At 28.3% G+C, this 17,974-nt stretch overlaps 1 protein-coding gene across 4 annotated transcripts in view; it reads right to left on the bottom strand.

Annotated features, from left to right (window-relative positions):
- Window positions 1-1,055: 1,055 nt before the first annotated feature.
- Window positions 1,056-17,974, bottom strand: part of LOC142321494 (uncharacterized) — a 40,840-nt gene continuing 23,921 nt past the window's right edge. For 3 of the 4 annotated variants that reach the window (XM_075359629.1, XM_075359646.1, XM_075359655.1), the window contains 5 exons: window positions 16,216-16,604; window positions 15,654-15,819; window positions 14,534-14,665; window positions 8,226-8,355; window positions 1,056-3,023 (listed from right to left, as the gene is read on the bottom strand). In XM_075359629.1, the coding sequence (XP_075215744.1) occupies window positions 8,266-8,355; window positions 14,534-14,665; window positions 15,654-15,819; window positions 16,216-16,604 (777 nt within the window). In that variant the 3' untranslated portion in view covers window positions 1,056-3,023; window positions 8,226-8,265. The remainder of the gene's footprint in view (window positions 3,024-8,225; window positions 8,356-14,533; window positions 14,666-15,653; window positions 15,820-16,215; window positions 16,605-17,974) is intronic. The other variant, XM_075359637.1, reaches the window with a different exon arrangement.

Here is a 17,974-nt window from a genome sequence, read left to right as displayed (position 1 = left end):
ACCATACAGTCTGAACTTAGCACCTTCTGATTACCATTTGTTTGAGAAATTGAAAGAATTTTTGAGTAGTAAGCGATTCGCGGGTGACAATGAATTTAAAAATGGTGTTAATCAATGGCTAAATGGACTGGCAGATACGACGAGGTTATATTGAAGCTGGTACATCACTACAATGAACTTCTTAATTCTTGTGTTATAAGGTATGTAATTAATAAGAGAAATAAAAAATATTTATAGTTTTCAGTGTAAATGGTTTTACAATGAAGCAGTCTTTACTTTAGAGATAACCTCTCATATTTATATTTTCATCTATAAACATAATTTTTTTTTAACGACACTACCTTAAATTACTAATTGTAAATTGTACTCATAAATACAGTATTAAGCAGAAGACATTATTATTTACCATTCAGTATTTAAGCCACAAGCAGTCATTGAAAAAGTGAGAATCTTTGGTATTTACATAATTAATGACTGATGGAAATATTAATTCTTTCTAAGTAAAAGCATGCATTTATTAAAGTTTTCTATTACTTAAATTCTGTGCTCTTTTTTTATTACAAGATCATGTAAATGTAAACCAGAATTTTGGCATGCTTATGTGTGGAGAGGAGCAACCAGCCATGACCGTACAATTAGGAGTTACAATCATCCACTGTGCAATGAATTGTAATCAAATTTCTCACCAACAAAGTGTCAAAATCCTCTGAAATTTTGACTCTACTCAAAGTACATTTCGGAGATGCTACCCTGTTGAAAATTAAGTGGTTGATTGGGCTAAAAAAATTCAAAGTGGATGTGATGCATTATGCATTATGAGAACAAAAGTCATGAATATCATTCATAGACCAGTGTCATTGATGACAACATTCAGGCCCTTCCACCGATCAAGGGCACCGATCAAGGCCAAGAAAAAATGTAAACCTTATACAATAGGCAAATAGATAAGCATAAAAAATAATTTTTTTCTTTGTCAAAAATTCATTTAATTAAGATAGAATTTGTGCTGGAGTCTAAAATGAGTTGAGACAGGTTAAACAGAGATTGTAAAGTCATTTTAAAAACAAACAATTTTCTATTTATATTACAAAAAAAAGTATTGTGTACAGATAATACTTCAACCTTAAAAATAAATTCTACTGACAACATATTAATCCTGATTATAGGGACAGCACTATACTGACTTACCATTTTCTACTTTAACAAGCCAGCTGGTTTTCAAAATTAACCTTCAACTTATTATTAGCTTCAACAAATTCTATAAGTAGTCTACGTTGACCCTATTTTAGTATTTCATTTTCACTCTTTAAATGGAATAACAAAAAAAGATAAATACCACATACAGATCAGAAAATCATTGGCTATATAATAATTTTCTTTTTTTATACACCATTTTGTGGTTCTATACAATCATCTGAAAATTTGACTGACATTTACAAAAGCAGAGTGCTGAAATGAATTTCAACTGCCCTCTGATAACAAAATCTCTCAATGAAAAGAACAATTTTACTACTCAGATGATAAGAAATGCCTGAAAGAAAATGTCTTAAAATAAAATGTTCTCAAAAGAAATGCATTAGAAAAATGTATTTCTGTTGAGAACAGAGATTATACATATTGAGTGCATGTCAGAAATCATAGAATGTGTAATTTTTTTATTGTTTACTAAATGATTAAATTACAGCTGATAAGAATATGAGGGGGGGTTAGCTATATAATATATCTAATATATGTTAGTTATGTTATATCTAACATATGGGCATATTAAGGAAAAATTACAGGAATAAAAAAAAGAAGTGCTACTTTGGTTTTTATCAGTCTGACCATAGAAAATTACTTAATATTTTACTCAATATTTTACTTAATATTGTCAAGAAATATAAAATACCTGATAATTTAAAAAGTGGTGCAAATTATTATTTATTTAATGAATTTAATATATTTTTATTGCAAAAACTTTTCTAGAAATAGTATTACCAGTGCACAATAAAATGCACTTGTGAAATATAATATACAATATAAACATGGTTTTTAGTAAATATAAAAAGCAATGTTTTTTAATCTTCACCAAAAAATGGCTTCTGCAAAATTTCACAATTTGCATATATTTTTACAATTTCTATTACTTCTCTGGTAAATTTACAACTAATGGTGAGTGATACTTCTAATTTGATTTAAACAGTGTACAAGAATCTTATTTTAATTATGCACTTAGGGAATAAAATAAAAAATGGGAATTTTACTTATATTGTGTTCAGTAACTCCACCTGAATACAGAGTATAAAAAAACAATGAGCATTGTTTTGGAAAACAAGGACCGATACGCTTAGATATTTATACAAAAATAGTAAAAAAATGTGCACAGATATATCCACAACTCTACAGCCAGTACTACAAACAGAATGCTAAAAAAATAACTGAATTCATGACTTGCAATAGATTATTACTGTAAATAGAAAACTACTTCAGGGCTATTACCAAAATTTTGTTATATAAATTACTGACTGTTTCTTGAAGAAATCACTGGTTACACTGGTACCTTTGAAATTACATACATGTAAATTCAAAAAAAAAAGAAATTGATTTCATTCATTTCATTCTGAAAAAACCTTTTTATTGGACCCTGTAATAAGTAGTCAGGGTGGTAAAATAGAGTAAAAATTTTCATTTAGAAATTATAATAATAATTTCTTTACAGCTATTGTGCGATTCTAGAAAAATGTACTCTTTTTCAATCAAGTTCCTCAATTATATTTTCATCTGATAATATCTGAGCACTTAGTGTACAATTATGACAAGTACTACAAGTACAATTATGACAATTTACATTTATAATCAGTAATTTCTTCCTCTAATTCTGAAAATTTCTAGTTACTAGCAGACAACTCAGAATTTAGCTTGCATGTTTTGTGTTTATAGAAAATTTTTATCGTTGTGTTATAAGAGATTGATTTGAAGCCTGCAAGTTTTTCAGTTCAAGAACTTTTAGACTGTTTTTAAATTTTTTAAAACTGCTTTTCAACCTGCAACAAAAATGAGTATATAACAAATTTATAGCAATCATTAAATCATAAATTATTTAAAATTGATGCATGAGATATGTTTAGAAAGTAAGGTAACATGTCTGTTGCTCTGAGGAAAGTTACACCAGAATGATGTTTTAAAATGAACTCTGTAATTCCTGATCCCCCAAATGTGAAGTACAAGTTCTCCCCGATATCTTGCTATCACTAAAAATTAAAAGCCTGCCAACATCCATTGCATAAATGTTTCAATTTACAGCAATTTGATGTCACATGATACAGAAACCAAGTGGTGTAGGAAATTTGAACATGGTAGAACAGACATTCACTATGAACGTAAGTGCGGAAGACTGTTTATTACAACTGATGAGTTTGTTGATAAACTAGAATGAACTGATTCGTGAAGATTGCTGGTTCTACTATAGACCAATTTTTTGAACTTCTTAAACCAATTAGTCAGTCAAACTGTGACTAATTGTTTGAATTTTTGAAAACTGCGCATTCAAAGTGTACCATACCTGTTAACAGAACAAAAAATAAACTGGTGGAAAATGCTTTTCAACTGACCAAGAAGTAAAAATTGATATGCCGGCTGACCAAATGCCTGGAACTGAATGACAGATATATAGAAAAATAATTTTATAAACACATTTGTATAATATTTCATAAGTTTCATTAACAAATAAGCAGTTTTTGATTTTTTTTAAATGTTGTAACCTTACTTTCAGAACATACCTCATAACAATTCCAGAAAATTGCTGGGATAAAGGCCTGAATTAATTTTATTGTAGATCAACAACTATTCCATTCTTATTTGTAAAATAGCGATTTATATGTGTTTAACAGTCTTGCTGCAAAATAATACTCTCTGGATAGAATGTGAAACCCAATTGTTAATATATCCCTACATTTGTTCCAACATTTTTGGTCAAGTAACTTCCTTGTTAAATCCACAATCAATCACCTGATCAGTTCACTGCTGCAGTTAAGGTACTTCTTAATGGGTGGGCACACTCCATTTTCATATTTTTCTGCTGGTATTTTATTATCACTTTTGTTATTAATAAGTTTATATAACTAGTATATTTAAAGTTAATTAAAAAAAGGATAGCGAGCAAAGCGAGCATTAGGTTATGTTGATTTCAGTTTTTGACTTGTTATGTTACCTAATCTAATTCTTGTTAACCTTTTCTAATTGATATTAAATACATAAATTACATAGTAATATCAAAAGTGAAATTTAAACTAAATACAATAATTATATAACACTAATTCAGCACAGAAGTAATTAATGTAATAAATAGAAATTAAAAAAATCAAGTGCCCCTGTTAATAAAGAAGTACCAAATTAAATAATGAAACTACATCTCTAGTGCTTTCTGCACCGCTCAATATCACATTCATAATACTATCAAAAATAGCAACATCTTAAAAGCATATTAACAAAAATAGCAAAACTTGATATTTTTGTTGAACATCTAGCTCAATTTTCAGTGCTTCAGAAATCCACTTTATTCCTTAGCAATTTTCTTTGAAAGATGCTTCAATAATCCATCTTTCTATTCAAAATGGAATAAACAATAAACAATCACAAAATGTTAGTTATAATAATATAAAACACGTTTAGTAATAAAATATTAATTTTTTTCAATTTAAAAAAAACAACTAAGTAATAAGACATCAACTATAATTATTAAAAAGTAGATTTCAACATACAGGAATCGATTACTTTTCCCTCATAACTAGATATATGGTTCATTCATCTTCAAATGTAATCTTGGAAATAACTGATCAATGAAAATTTTGTTTTCATTGATCTCAGCCGACAAAATTTTGGCTAAGACCTAAGGAACAAATTTCCAGAAATGCAGTTCAGAAGTTTTAAACTGACAACAAATTTTTTATGCTGTTTTACTGTATTAATTAATCAAATCAGTCTTTCCTTCAAATGCTTCACAGTTACAACTATCAAAGTTATTTTTGAATTTCTATTTGGCTACAAACATTTAATTTTTTACATTGTTTAGTAATCATATTTCTGTAAGCTTAAAATCTGAACAATCATGCATAGATATAAAAAAAAAATTATAAGCAAAAAGTTCTGAATTATTTGAGATTTTGATGAAAATTAACAATTGCAATTTTTAATTTTAATGTCTGCATGCATATACACATTTTATTACTGATTTTGCAGGCCATGAAAATTTTTCAGATTTCAGGAAAGCAGCTTATGAAATAGATTAAAGGTCTTCATTGAATGAAGAACAGGGAAAAATTGCAAAACACTGAAAATGTTACTTAGTGTTTCCTTTGAGACCAACATTTTGAAAACTTCTTGACTTTTAGGATTAGAAAAGATGGAAATTCTAATAATAATTTCTAATTATTTTTTTTATAAAACATAAAACACACATATACAAACATGATCTGACATTTGATATATTTTTCTTATTCCGTTAGAATGATACTAACTTCATAACATTTTTGACAGCCTATCATTACATTCTACAGTTTATATATTTTTACAATATATTGTAGTGTAAAAAAATTATATTTTTCAAAGTTTTTTTTTACAAATATTCTCCTGTTGATCATCTAATAAACTTAAAACTATTATGCTATCAAACTAAGTGTTAAAATTCATTTGACAACATATGCCTTTATTTTTTGTTACTTTAGTTATAGTATATCAGAGCTAACATTTGATAAAATACAAAAAATAAGTCTTTCAATAAAGAGTTTCTTTTAATTAAGACTTGTGAAATCATTTGAATTGCTGGATTTGATGTAAAACAAAGAAACATTATTTTATTATAATTTCATAAAATGAATAAGACAACTTCCTACTCTGTCTTTATGTGCAGTAAATGTAGCTGGCCCACAATATTCAGTTTCTGAAGGTAAAAGAATTATTTTAGTTTTATCAATTAACACCTAACACAAGGAAAAGAACTCAAAATCTGACAAACTCAAAGGATTTGAGAAAAGAGAATAGAAAGTGGAGAAAAGGTTATACTACTTCTTTAGAAAGCAAATTTTACAGTAAACACTAATTTCAAAGACTGTTCCAAATGATATTGAAAATGCAGTTCTAATTTTAATAAAACTAAGAAAACTATTGAAAAGTTTTGGATACAGGACATATAAATAAGCAAAGGCAGTAACACTTGGCACCACTCATTAAAGAAGTTTCCAACGAAAGAATCCTGGCTAAGATATATGCAAGATATCTGGGAAATCTCAAAGGAAAGTCTGAAACAAAAGGAGGTTCAGGTAATTCAGATTCATAACTGTGGTATGAATAATTCAAAGCAATATCTGATGGGTAAACTTAGGCCACTCCTCCACTGGACAAAAATATCAATGTCATGTGACAATGTCATGCAACTACAGCCGATTTTTGTTTCTCATACAATTATGAGAAACTGGGGTTGTTCTTTATAGGCTAGTTTGCACCACTGTTAGTTGATGAAAACTAGCCTGTACATACATACTGACGCACTGTCAGTTGTACAAAGCTTTTATAGTATTTATAGTATCTGCATCTATAGTTATTAAAACTTTTTAATGAAAAGTATGGTATTAATTTCAATCACATGGAAAGAGTGATGGGTAAAAATGAGTTTTCTTTATGTTTTTGAGGTATGAGGAATATAAAAATACCATTCAGTTAAATTGAGTTTCCTTATATATTTATAGGCCTATGTATACAATTTTGAGGCTCAAAAATCTCCAAAACAACTGCAATTTCAGTTGAAATTTAGATATGTGTAGTAGCATATTTAAAGTTGTACATGCGAAAATTTGATTTAGATTAATTGAGTGAGTTATGCTCAATTTAATGTTAAAAAAATTTGAGCAGGGCTAGTTAGAAGCGTGGTTGTTATAATGTTGCAAGGTGGAATGTGGAAACATAGATTGTTTCTACAATTATACAGCACACAAGTGACAATTGGATTTTGCCTTACTAGTGTCCTACTGGCATGCTGGTCACTTTAGCTGAAGTTCAGCTGATTTGAAAATGGTTATACTGCTATTCACCTCCTTCCAACCTTCATAGCATCATTTTTTTACAGTCTGTTTAATTTCAAACATTATTTCGATTTATGTATCACCAACTACTTAGCACACATTTATGTAAACAACACTGCTCTATGCATTACTACATCGTTGTACATAAAATAAAAAACACACAAAATTTCAGCTAGGCAACCAATTTTTTCAAGTTGTAACCAGTTATATCAGGTTACAAAAAAGAACTTAAGTGCACTAGGTATTAACGGTATGCTCTACACAAAGTCTTATTGCTCACATTCAAATACTTTCTGAGAATAACATGGTCAGATACTTTTTTAACATACCTCATACATATAAATAATAAAAAAGTAAATTCCATGAAGCACAAGTTAATGAGATAGTACCATTATCAGCTCTTTATGTGATTTTGTGAAATTGACTAAGCACCACCATCCAGGCCAGGCTTGAATTGAAACCCAGAACTTTCTCAAGGATGGCAGAGATGCTTCTGCTTTACAATGGGGCTCATGAGTGTGTGTTAAAACAAAGATATTATCAAAATAATTACGCATACACTGGATCCCAATGGCAAAATTTATAACAAAAAAGTAATTGAATACATCCCTTTAAGAATTTTTATCTTGAATACATCCCTTTAAGAAGATAAAAATTATAGAGGATGACAAAGATTAGAATTTATAAAATGTACAAGCATGAATTCAGGAAGAGGTGGAAGATTAACTCAAAATAGAAAAGATTAGAGCATAACATCAAATCAGTCAAATAACTAAGGGGGTAAAAGCGCAAGTTATGAAAAATCATGAAATTTCCTAACTGTAGGAAAATTTTTATTGGTACTGTAGTCTACAAACACAAACTACAGAATTACTATTTTTAGGCATAAGTCACTTCATACATATACATGAACAAACAGATTTACAAATAAGAAAACTTCATGTGTAACCCATGTATGTAGTACAATTTATGAAAGATGTGAAAAAGTTCCAGAGGTATATTATATTTTTCATGAGAATCTCCATTTAACTATTAAGTCTTAAAAATGGGGTTTTGTTTTATTTCTTTGTTAACAACTGTAATAAATAATATTTATGGAAAAGATACATACAAGATACATACATAATTAAAAAAATACAAACAAGTTTATAAGTTAATGTTTAGAATTACCTAGAGCGAAGAATTTCTCATTCAGTTCAGAAATGACTGATTAGAAGTATGTAATTTTTTTTAAATCACAAATTTCTAGGTTTAAATTTTTAATGATTAATTTCAATTGTGTTGTGGTCAATTGCTCCTGCTGTAACAAAAGAAAAATCATTATATAAAGATGAAGTTAACAAATCCAGATTTATTAAAGAAACAATAAGTTTGTTTTTAAACAAAAGACAAACTTTAAAAAATACTTATGAAATAGAATTATACAGTATGACAATCTGAAAGTCTCAATGATATTTGGTGTAGATTATTTTGGGAATTCCAAGTAGTTGCATCCCTTGTTCATAATATTATACCATAAATTTGTCAACAATAAGCAAAAATAAAATTTAAATGTTATGATTAGTTATCAACCTACTGATCTTCCTCACAGATAGATCACCTCTACACAGGATGAATTTGCTATTAAGACAAACAATTTTTCTTCATTTCATTAATTTCACTCTAGATTGCCAGTATTATCATTACAATCACTCTAGATTTATACTCCTGTCACCAGTATGAAATGCATATTAAATGATGATTCATTCAGTTTTTTCTAGAACTGATAATCAATACAACACATTGTTGAATCAATAAAATGTTACATTAAAAATCTATTATTGAACTTCTAGGCTATCTAAATTGCAGTGCAATAAATACTTCTAATGGTAAAATTTTGTAAACATTTATTTGAGTTAATGCATGACATCTTAGCATTTTTATAAGTTATTGTCACAAATAATTGAAAAATTTATTAAAATTCGGATGGATTCACTATACATCACTATACATTGTCAATTGATTGATTCACTATACATTGTCAATGACAATTTCTCCTAACACTTTCAGGTCAATGAGAGTAAGCAATATCATGTGTAAATTTTCAGTGTCTGCCATTAGGTTAGAACATTCCTTTTAGGTTGGAATATTTATCAATTAAAGCTTTTCTATTTTTAGTAGCCAAATTTCTTAAATAAAATAAAAAAAAGCAACAAATACCAAATGAATAGGTTGTACTTAACTACTATAATGACTATGCTTAAACACAATTGTCTAGTGTGGCACACAAATCATTCAAATCCAGTGTATGAAATCTTTTCAAATAACAATGAAGATATAAATTAACGTAGATACAATGGCTGAAATGTCACAAGTGACAGCAGAAAATTTTAATAGTGATGACACTTCTTTCATGCATAGAATTTTTTATCTTACACTGGAAAAATACAATCCCATTTTCAAAATAAAATTTCCAATAACGTAAATAGTACCAAAATAAAAGTTCTTATTATTTTAAATCAATAATTTTTTGTATTTATTAATTTTTTTCAATGCATGAACATAATTATAGATCAAAAACTATCATACTATATTTGTGCTAACAGGAAGGGTTCTTGGAACACAAAAAAAATTAAAACTTTTACAATATTTTGTAAAGGATTTTTCTTGTTTTGGCTTTATATTACCCACATGGAATAAAAAATATGTGCGTATCAAAAGTATGGCTAAATTAAAAAGTCTCTACATATTCTTCTACTCAATGTTCCAGACAAGACGAAGCAGCACAATATTTTGTCCTCCTTCCCCCTATTTTCCCCTTAAATGAATATCCTTAGATACTATAAGATTGCACCAACCTCTTTTCAAAAAAATACATTATATCTGGGAACTTTATCAAGCACATTTAGACCATACCATTAACTTCAGCAAACCATAAACTAATTTAAAATTTACTTATACTTGTGAAAAAATGCATCCAGTTTCACATCAATGCACTAACTTAGAGATTCAATGGGATAAAAATTTTATAGGATCAATTACTGCTAAACTGCATCTGTTTCATGTGTCTACACTACTTTTCAGTACTATCAGTTACAGTACAAAGCCTACAATATACTAAGGGAATATCATCGCGCAAAGTCTTCACATTTATGACAATGCTACTTTAGAATAGTAAATAAAAAAAGATATAGCAATGACTCTTAAAATAAAACATTTGTGTAGGTTGTATAACGTATACATTGAAAACAAATTGTTCATGTGTTTTCCATTAATAAAGGAAAAAAATCTATACTATATAAATTTTTGTTTGTTCAGGATAAACTAAAAAACTACCTAATCAATCACAACCTAATTTTTACCCATTTTTCTTGGCATAACTGAGAAGGTATTTTTTTAGATATATTCAATCTGAAAAGATTTTGAAAAAAGATATATATGTAGTAGTGGAGAGATTTCTCAGTTTAAACACAAACTTTAATGAATTGAATTAATGAACTGTGAATAGGGTTTGCACTGAATAATCTGAATCAATCAAATGAATAATATTACATAATAATAGAATTAAATTTACAGTATTAAAGTAGTTTTCAGTATGAAAGTTAGTGGTAATTTCTATATTATTATATAAAAGAGAAGAGGTTTTTTATTTGTTTAGGATAAACAAAAACCTACCCAATCAGTTACAACCAAATTTTTACCCATGTTTTTTTGCATAACTGAGAATTTTTTAAATATACTTCTCTCAAAAAATAAAATATATATCTGTAGTAGTGGAGATTTGCCAGTTGAAGCACAAACTTTAATAAATTGAATTTAATTTAATTAACTGTGGAGTGTCTATCACTGTGTGAGCTGGGGTTTGAACTGAGTGATTATAAATTACTGTATTCTAAAAACAAATTTCTAGATTTGTTGAAATTCTGAATTTCAAGGGTTAAAGATGGATTTTTTCTGGAACTCTTTTTTTTAATTTCTCAGTAACAAATGAAGAAATCAACCTGATTTTTGGTAAGTGTAATAATTATCTTCATACAAATAAATCAATTTCTTGGTTTTTGAAATTCAAATGTTGAAAAGAAGGGTAAAAAAAGTTTGAACAATGATTATAAATTTTCCCAATCCTGACTGTGGTAAACAAGATATTCAGTAGGATTTTGGTTTGCAAACACTCTTCAAATACATATTTTAAAACCATTTTCAGATTTTTTTGATTACAATTTTTTTTAAAGAGTGTAAAGGTATACAATGCTGTAGCTCAACCAACACAGCCACTGCCATCATTACTGGCTGCCATTTAATGAGTGACTGGTTGCACCTACCTCCAGTTACTTGACTAAAAAAACTAAAAAGATTGACTGCTACAAGAAATGCAAATAACCATATAGCGTTGGTGAAGCTGTGACAGGAAGCTAATATTAAATATTCCTTAAATGAATAGCTGCAATCGTGTACCACACTTAATGCTAGAAATATTATTAAGTTTAACATACATAAAAATAAATACAAATGCCTAAAATGATGAAACACAGAATTATGAAACTTAACACAATAGCATCAGAATTATGTTATATTATCTCTTAGTAAATAACAGATAGTAATCTTTCTTAAATACAACTTAATAAATAGCGTACACTGTTAGTTTTGTTTAAATAATAAATGGAATTTCAACTCAATAATACTCAATTGCATATCAGCAGTGTACAACTTTCTAAAAGGATAGGTGAACTATTTTTGTTTTGCAATCAGACTGTGACATAAAAACCCACTTGAAAGTTGAAATAATTCTACACCTGTCTTAGAAAATTTAACTAGCTTCAAGTTTATAAGAGTCTAATATACCCCTTCAAATACAGTTAAATTGATTAAACACATAATGCTTGCTTTGGTCTTTATGCACAAACAACTAGCAGTACAATTCATATAGCAATGGATTTAACATACATTCAATACAATTATTTTAATCAATTTTTAAAATTTCTATTATAATGCTTCAGTTGCTTTTCAGGAGTTTCCAGTGTTGTGGTATGCTGTTTTTCTACTTTGTTTTTTGTTATTAAAAATAAACACTTTTCTACAATTGTGTGATTACATAGACTGAAAATTCAACTCTAGATTTTTAAAGACATGGCTACCACCAATAACTTAACATTATATTAAGTGACAAAACTGCAATGATTTTAAGCAATGGGACAGACGAGTCATTCTATAAAATTTTATAGACCCTCAAAAATAATAAGAACCACACACCATGTATATGAATGAGAATGAGTAGTGGTGAAATGGTTTCCCAGTTGCCTTCTATACCAAGCCAAATATACTAACATACCTAAATACAGCAAACCCACTGACATGTAGGTGATATTAAGCAATAAGAGTAATACATTCTGTTGAAAGCATTTCCTTGCAAATGACAGTGCTCCTATTGCTTCTCCAGTGATGGGACTATTCTAAAGAAAGTCTATTCTTTAAACCTGTAACACTTTCTGATTCACACTGGACTTTTTGATGTGAGAAAGAAAAAATATTATTTGCCATCTGCTAAAGAATATATATGTAAAACACATCCTAATCTAAATGGAATGATAACACTTGGTGTGCTGACTAATGTAGATCGCTATTCCTCTTTACTTTGAAAAAGCCCTAAACACATTATTCATTACACCACATGTCATAAAACAATGTATAGTATTATAAAATGCCTACACTTAAGGAAGCAATAACTTATATAAATCTCAATAAACAAAGAAAAGTGATAATTTGATTAAAATTAAGTACAGTGATAAGAAGTAATTAAAATTAATTAAGTTTATAGTATAAGGTGATAGATATTTTAATCCAGCAAAAGTCATGATTCAAACAAACAAGATATTTATATTTTTGAGTAATATTAACATCAGGTAAAGAGTTCAGTTAAAGACACATATTTTAAGGAATGGTAACAATCAACTCTCTTGGAAATACTATGTTTTTCACTCAGTGAATTTGACAAAATAGTGGTTGAAACAAAATTGTCTGTTATTAAACCATTCAACAGACAAACAAAAAATAAGATCTTCCATCATCATAAAAAGCTGTGCTGATGCAGTCCCTTGCAACATGTTTCTCTTTATTTTCTTCTATTTACAACCAAACTGGTTGTTTTTAAAAGCTCCACCATTTACTTTTAGATCATCTACCATTCTTAACATTTTCTGGCCTTCTTTGCACTTTCTAGAGATTCATCTAGAGCTTTTTTATTCAATCTTTCTCATCTCATGTTCCACCAAATCAGTTTTTCTATTCTCAGTTGTTTCTGATTGAGCTTCTACTCATCTAGATCTTTCATTCTACCTGTTCATCTAATCTTTAATCATCACCAACTCTCATTTCCAAATACATCCAGCCTTCCTTTTTCCTAGTGTATATATTTGACACCCACACTGAAATACATTCCAGCATTACCTTTGAGAAGACATTTCCTCAAGTGTAACTCCATATTACTACATACTAACTGTTTCTTTCTACTAAACTGTTTCTTTTTATTAAACTGTTTTCTTTTCATTGCAGTTTTTTCTTTCATTTAAAATTTAGTAAGCTTTTGTTAACTTAATGACTAAGTAAATAAATGACTGTACATAAATCATACGTTTATGTATTAATGTTGAAAGGGTTTATAGTTTATGCCAGTTTCCTTTATTCCTACATTAAATTCAAAGGATATGACAAATTGGAAAATCTTACGTAAGGAATTAAACAAAATTATTGAGGAAAAGGAAAGAATAAACTAAATAGTTTAAATAAAAAATAAGTCAAACTCTAGCTTATCAAATTATAGTTGTAAAATTAATTATCACTGTATAAAATGTTTTAATTTTTAATAGATTCAGTAATCTAAGATAAGAAATTATAGTTTACTACCGAAGAGAAAATTGAATTTTGTAATCTGTAAATAAATCTGTGATGTGACAAGTTACATTGTAACCCAATGTAGGAACCCAATATATAGTTATATCATAACCCAATATATGAACAAAGATGTTTACAAAAAAAATAAACTTTACAAATTATTTATCATATAAATAATTTATAGTTTTGTAGAATCAAGCCTCTGGTAATGTTTAACAATGTAGCTTATATTGTCATTTAGTTTTTATTACTCTACATCTTACAGACAGTAATCAGTAAACCAAATGATAAATCTACAAATTTTAACAATTAATATTCTCAAATATATAATAGGATTTATCCATGTGATTGATGTGTATATCTGTGGTAATTTTTACCTGTCATACTAAGGGAAATTTGGTACTTGGGGGGAAAGTGCAGAATGAAGAATAAATAATTATTAGCACCTGAAAAGGTATATTTATATAAAGGTTTAATTGAAATCAGATGAGGTTTTAGGAAGTTGCAGCTCCCAAAACACACAAAAAAAATTACTAAGCTAAAATCTTTTTTTGGAAAGTAAGACAATTATTAAAACAACATAATTTAAATTGAGATTATTATCTTTGTACCTTCCACTTCTTCTTAACATACTTTAATTCTTTTTTCAAAATTTTTTCTGTCTTTAATAACTCTTTCCTTACTTCTTCATATTTAATAACTCTTTGCATTAAAAATTTACTTTTCTCTTCATTAATCAAAATCTAAAAACCAAAATAAAAGTGCACAGTATGAATACATCAATAAACTACCAAAAAATAGTTCAAAGTTCATTCTTTCATTAAAAAGCTTGGTATTTAAATAGTACATGTTGAAAAAAAATATATTTCAACTCATTTACTCTAACTTCTCGCAGAGGAAAAATCTGGGCCAAGACACTACCACCTATTTATTAGACAACATGATTCATATATGCGAGCTAAGAATTCAGTTGATGGAATGTTTACCAGAGAATAACTGACATTTCAAAAGAGAAGTACTTTCTGAATTGAATGACAATTTTATAGCTATATCTCCATTCAAATCCATAGTTCGTCTAGATATAACTATGTTAAACATTACAATTACAATTTGCATCTTAAGTGTGAACAAATTTTGCTCCTTTGTCGAAGTGAATATAGAAATTTAATCTCAGTTCTTGAAAGTAACAATCTTTAACTACAACACTCATGAAAGCACTTTTAATTTATGATAACACTGGAAAAATTGTTTGGAAAGCAATTAATTTGCTTTCAATGTGGCAGTACATTTGAAGAAACTTAGGTATAATTTTTTAACAGAATTAATTTTTAAATTTAAACTTTGACCAAAATTTAAAATAAACACTATCAACAACTTAGTAATTTATAAATTGGTGCCAATTTCAAAAGCAAGTTTTGAAGAATTTTGAAAAAAATTTTGATTTTTTTTATAAAACTTATTTTACAGTTTCACTTTCATCTAAAATATGTTGTTGGTTGGTCACAAGAAATTTAATGGAGAGAAAAATTTATCTTGATAAAATATGAAGAGGAATAAAACAAGACACAATGAATAAAATTTTGTGCAATAGAATTAGCTTTTTTTATAACCTGTCACCCTAATGGCTCACAGGGATGAAAAAAACAATTTTTATTGTAATGTGGGTTTACTGATGTTTATTTTCTAACAAATCTAATTAAATATTAATGAAAAACAGATTAAAAAACATACCATATTTTCTTTGATGTCAGCCAATTTGTCTTCATAGTAAGTCTGTAACTGTTTTTCTCTTACAACCAATTTATTGGCTAAATTTTTAAGTTCATTTGTAGCTTTTTCATAAGATAATTGTAGTTTAGTTTTATCACCTTTTAGAATTTCATTTTCATACCTTAACCTGATCACAAATATAAAAAACAAGTACAAATTCAAAACTGTTACACTTTAACAACATTTAATCAACAATAAGCATCTACCTAATACATACTACTTATATTGTGCAGCAAATGAAATTAAATACTATTAAACAAAAAGAAAGTGTAATGCAACATAGTGCTCTAAGTGAAAAAAATTACAAATGGTTTTAATTTAAATTTCTTATATAAATTTACACTAAAATATGAAAATTTACAGATTACACTTTTTTTAAAGATTTCAGTTTTACACTTTTTTTATAAATGATTTTTAAAACTACAGCAAGCATTCTCCTAAATTTTAAGTTCTAACATTCATTTTACATTAAAAATTGTTTAATCACAATGAATATGTAATGAATAATATAATAAATACATACACACTTCTACTCTCTTCAAGCATGAAGAGATCATTTCTTAGAGAATTCACAGCTTCTTTAATTTCATTACAATTACTATGATCAGATTTAAAGTCACTGTATTCATTTACCACTATGTTTAGCTCCTCAATTATTTTATCTTTTGATAACAATTCCAAATTCAAATTTACTATTTCTTCTTTATCATCAGATACAACATTTCTTAGTTCATCTAATTTGTAAATATAAATATTGTAATTATGAGTCGACTCATGTTTAACTTTTAGAAAATCTTTTGTAAGTGTAGAATTCTTTTCATTGAGTTCAGAAATTTTTGATTGGTTACACGAGTAAAGAATTTCAAGCTTATTTAGCTCTTTCTTCAAATTTTCAGTAGCCTGTTTCTCATGCTGAAAAAAAATTATTAATTGACAATAAAGGTAAACATTTCTATCGATACATAAAAATCAATCATACAGGGCAAAGTAGTAAAGAATAATTAGTTGTAAAAGAAAATTATAAAACTGCATTGGGAAAATTTTATATGTATTTCTACATAGCCCTTCCAAATCTACCATCATGCACTAAGGATTCCCCAGTCAACAGTGCACAAAATTTTACACAAAAAACGTAGGTTGCATGCATATAAAGATCAGATATTGCAACATCTACAGCCAGATGACAGTTCTAGTTGTGCTGCCTTTGTGAACAAGATTTTAAAACAATTAATAACCACAATGAGTACCAGCAACATGTGTTTTTCAGACGAGGCTACTTTCCACACCTCAGAGGAAGTAAACAGGCATAATACAAGAATATGGGGCTCAGAAAATCAGTGCTTTACCAGGGAAAAAATTGGAGATTTCCCAGAAGTGAATGTGTGATGTGGTTTGATGTACAACAGAATCATTAGTCTCTTCTTTTTCATTGAGCAATCAATAATAGCTAACATTTACCTGGATATGCTGAAACACTTTGCTAAACCTCAACTACATGGCAACCTAGGCTGGTTTTCCAGCAAGATGGTGCACACCACATTGGGGTTACTAGTTAGATTTTCTGAATGAATCATTTCGTGGCAGATGGATTGGGTGCGATGGTCCCACTCCCTGGCCACCACGATCACCAAACATAACTCCCTTAGACTTTTCCTCTGGGGTTATGTTAAGGACAGAGTCTATGCAACACCCGTACCTGATCTGGACATATTGAGATGAAAAATAACTGAAGCTGTTGCTAGTGTTATCGTAGAAGTGTGAACCAACATATGGTATGAAACTGATTATTGGTTGAACATTGTGCAAGCAACAAACGGAAGTGCTGAAGTTTATGACAAGATAAATAATATTTCTAACTTTTCTTTCTTTTGCCACAAACTGCACAGCTGTAACTGTAATAGTTATTTTGTAATAAATTTTTATAATCATGGAAAGACTTTATGGACACCTGTACATCTAAAAAGGAAAAACCTGTCATATGCTAAAAGCAAAATATAACCACAATGATATATCACATTATTTAAATAATAAAATTACTATCTGCTTTATGGCAAATGGCATAAATCCACTACATTATTAAAACTATTAAACTGACAACCCTATGAAATTGTAAAACTTAAGAGAACATTGTTTCATTATCCCCTAGAATAATAGTTCACATTTGTTAGCCCCTAATTTAAACTTGCGACCCAACGTCACATAACAGATACAATCAACAAGGATGTGGTGCACAGTTAGTTGGCAGTATTAGCAACCACAAAGGGATGCATCTGTTGTGTTAA

The sequence above is a fragment of the Lycorma delicatula genome, chromosome 1 (assembly GCF_047948215.1).
Source record: "Lycorma delicatula isolate Av1 chromosome 1, ASM4794821v1, whole genome shotgun sequence".
Classification (NCBI taxonomy): domain Eukaryota; kingdom Metazoa; phylum Arthropoda; class Insecta; order Hemiptera; family Fulgoridae; genus Lycorma; species Lycorma delicatula.
Note: the sequence above shows the minus strand (reverse complement) of the source record. Positions and strands in the feature narration are given on the sequence as shown.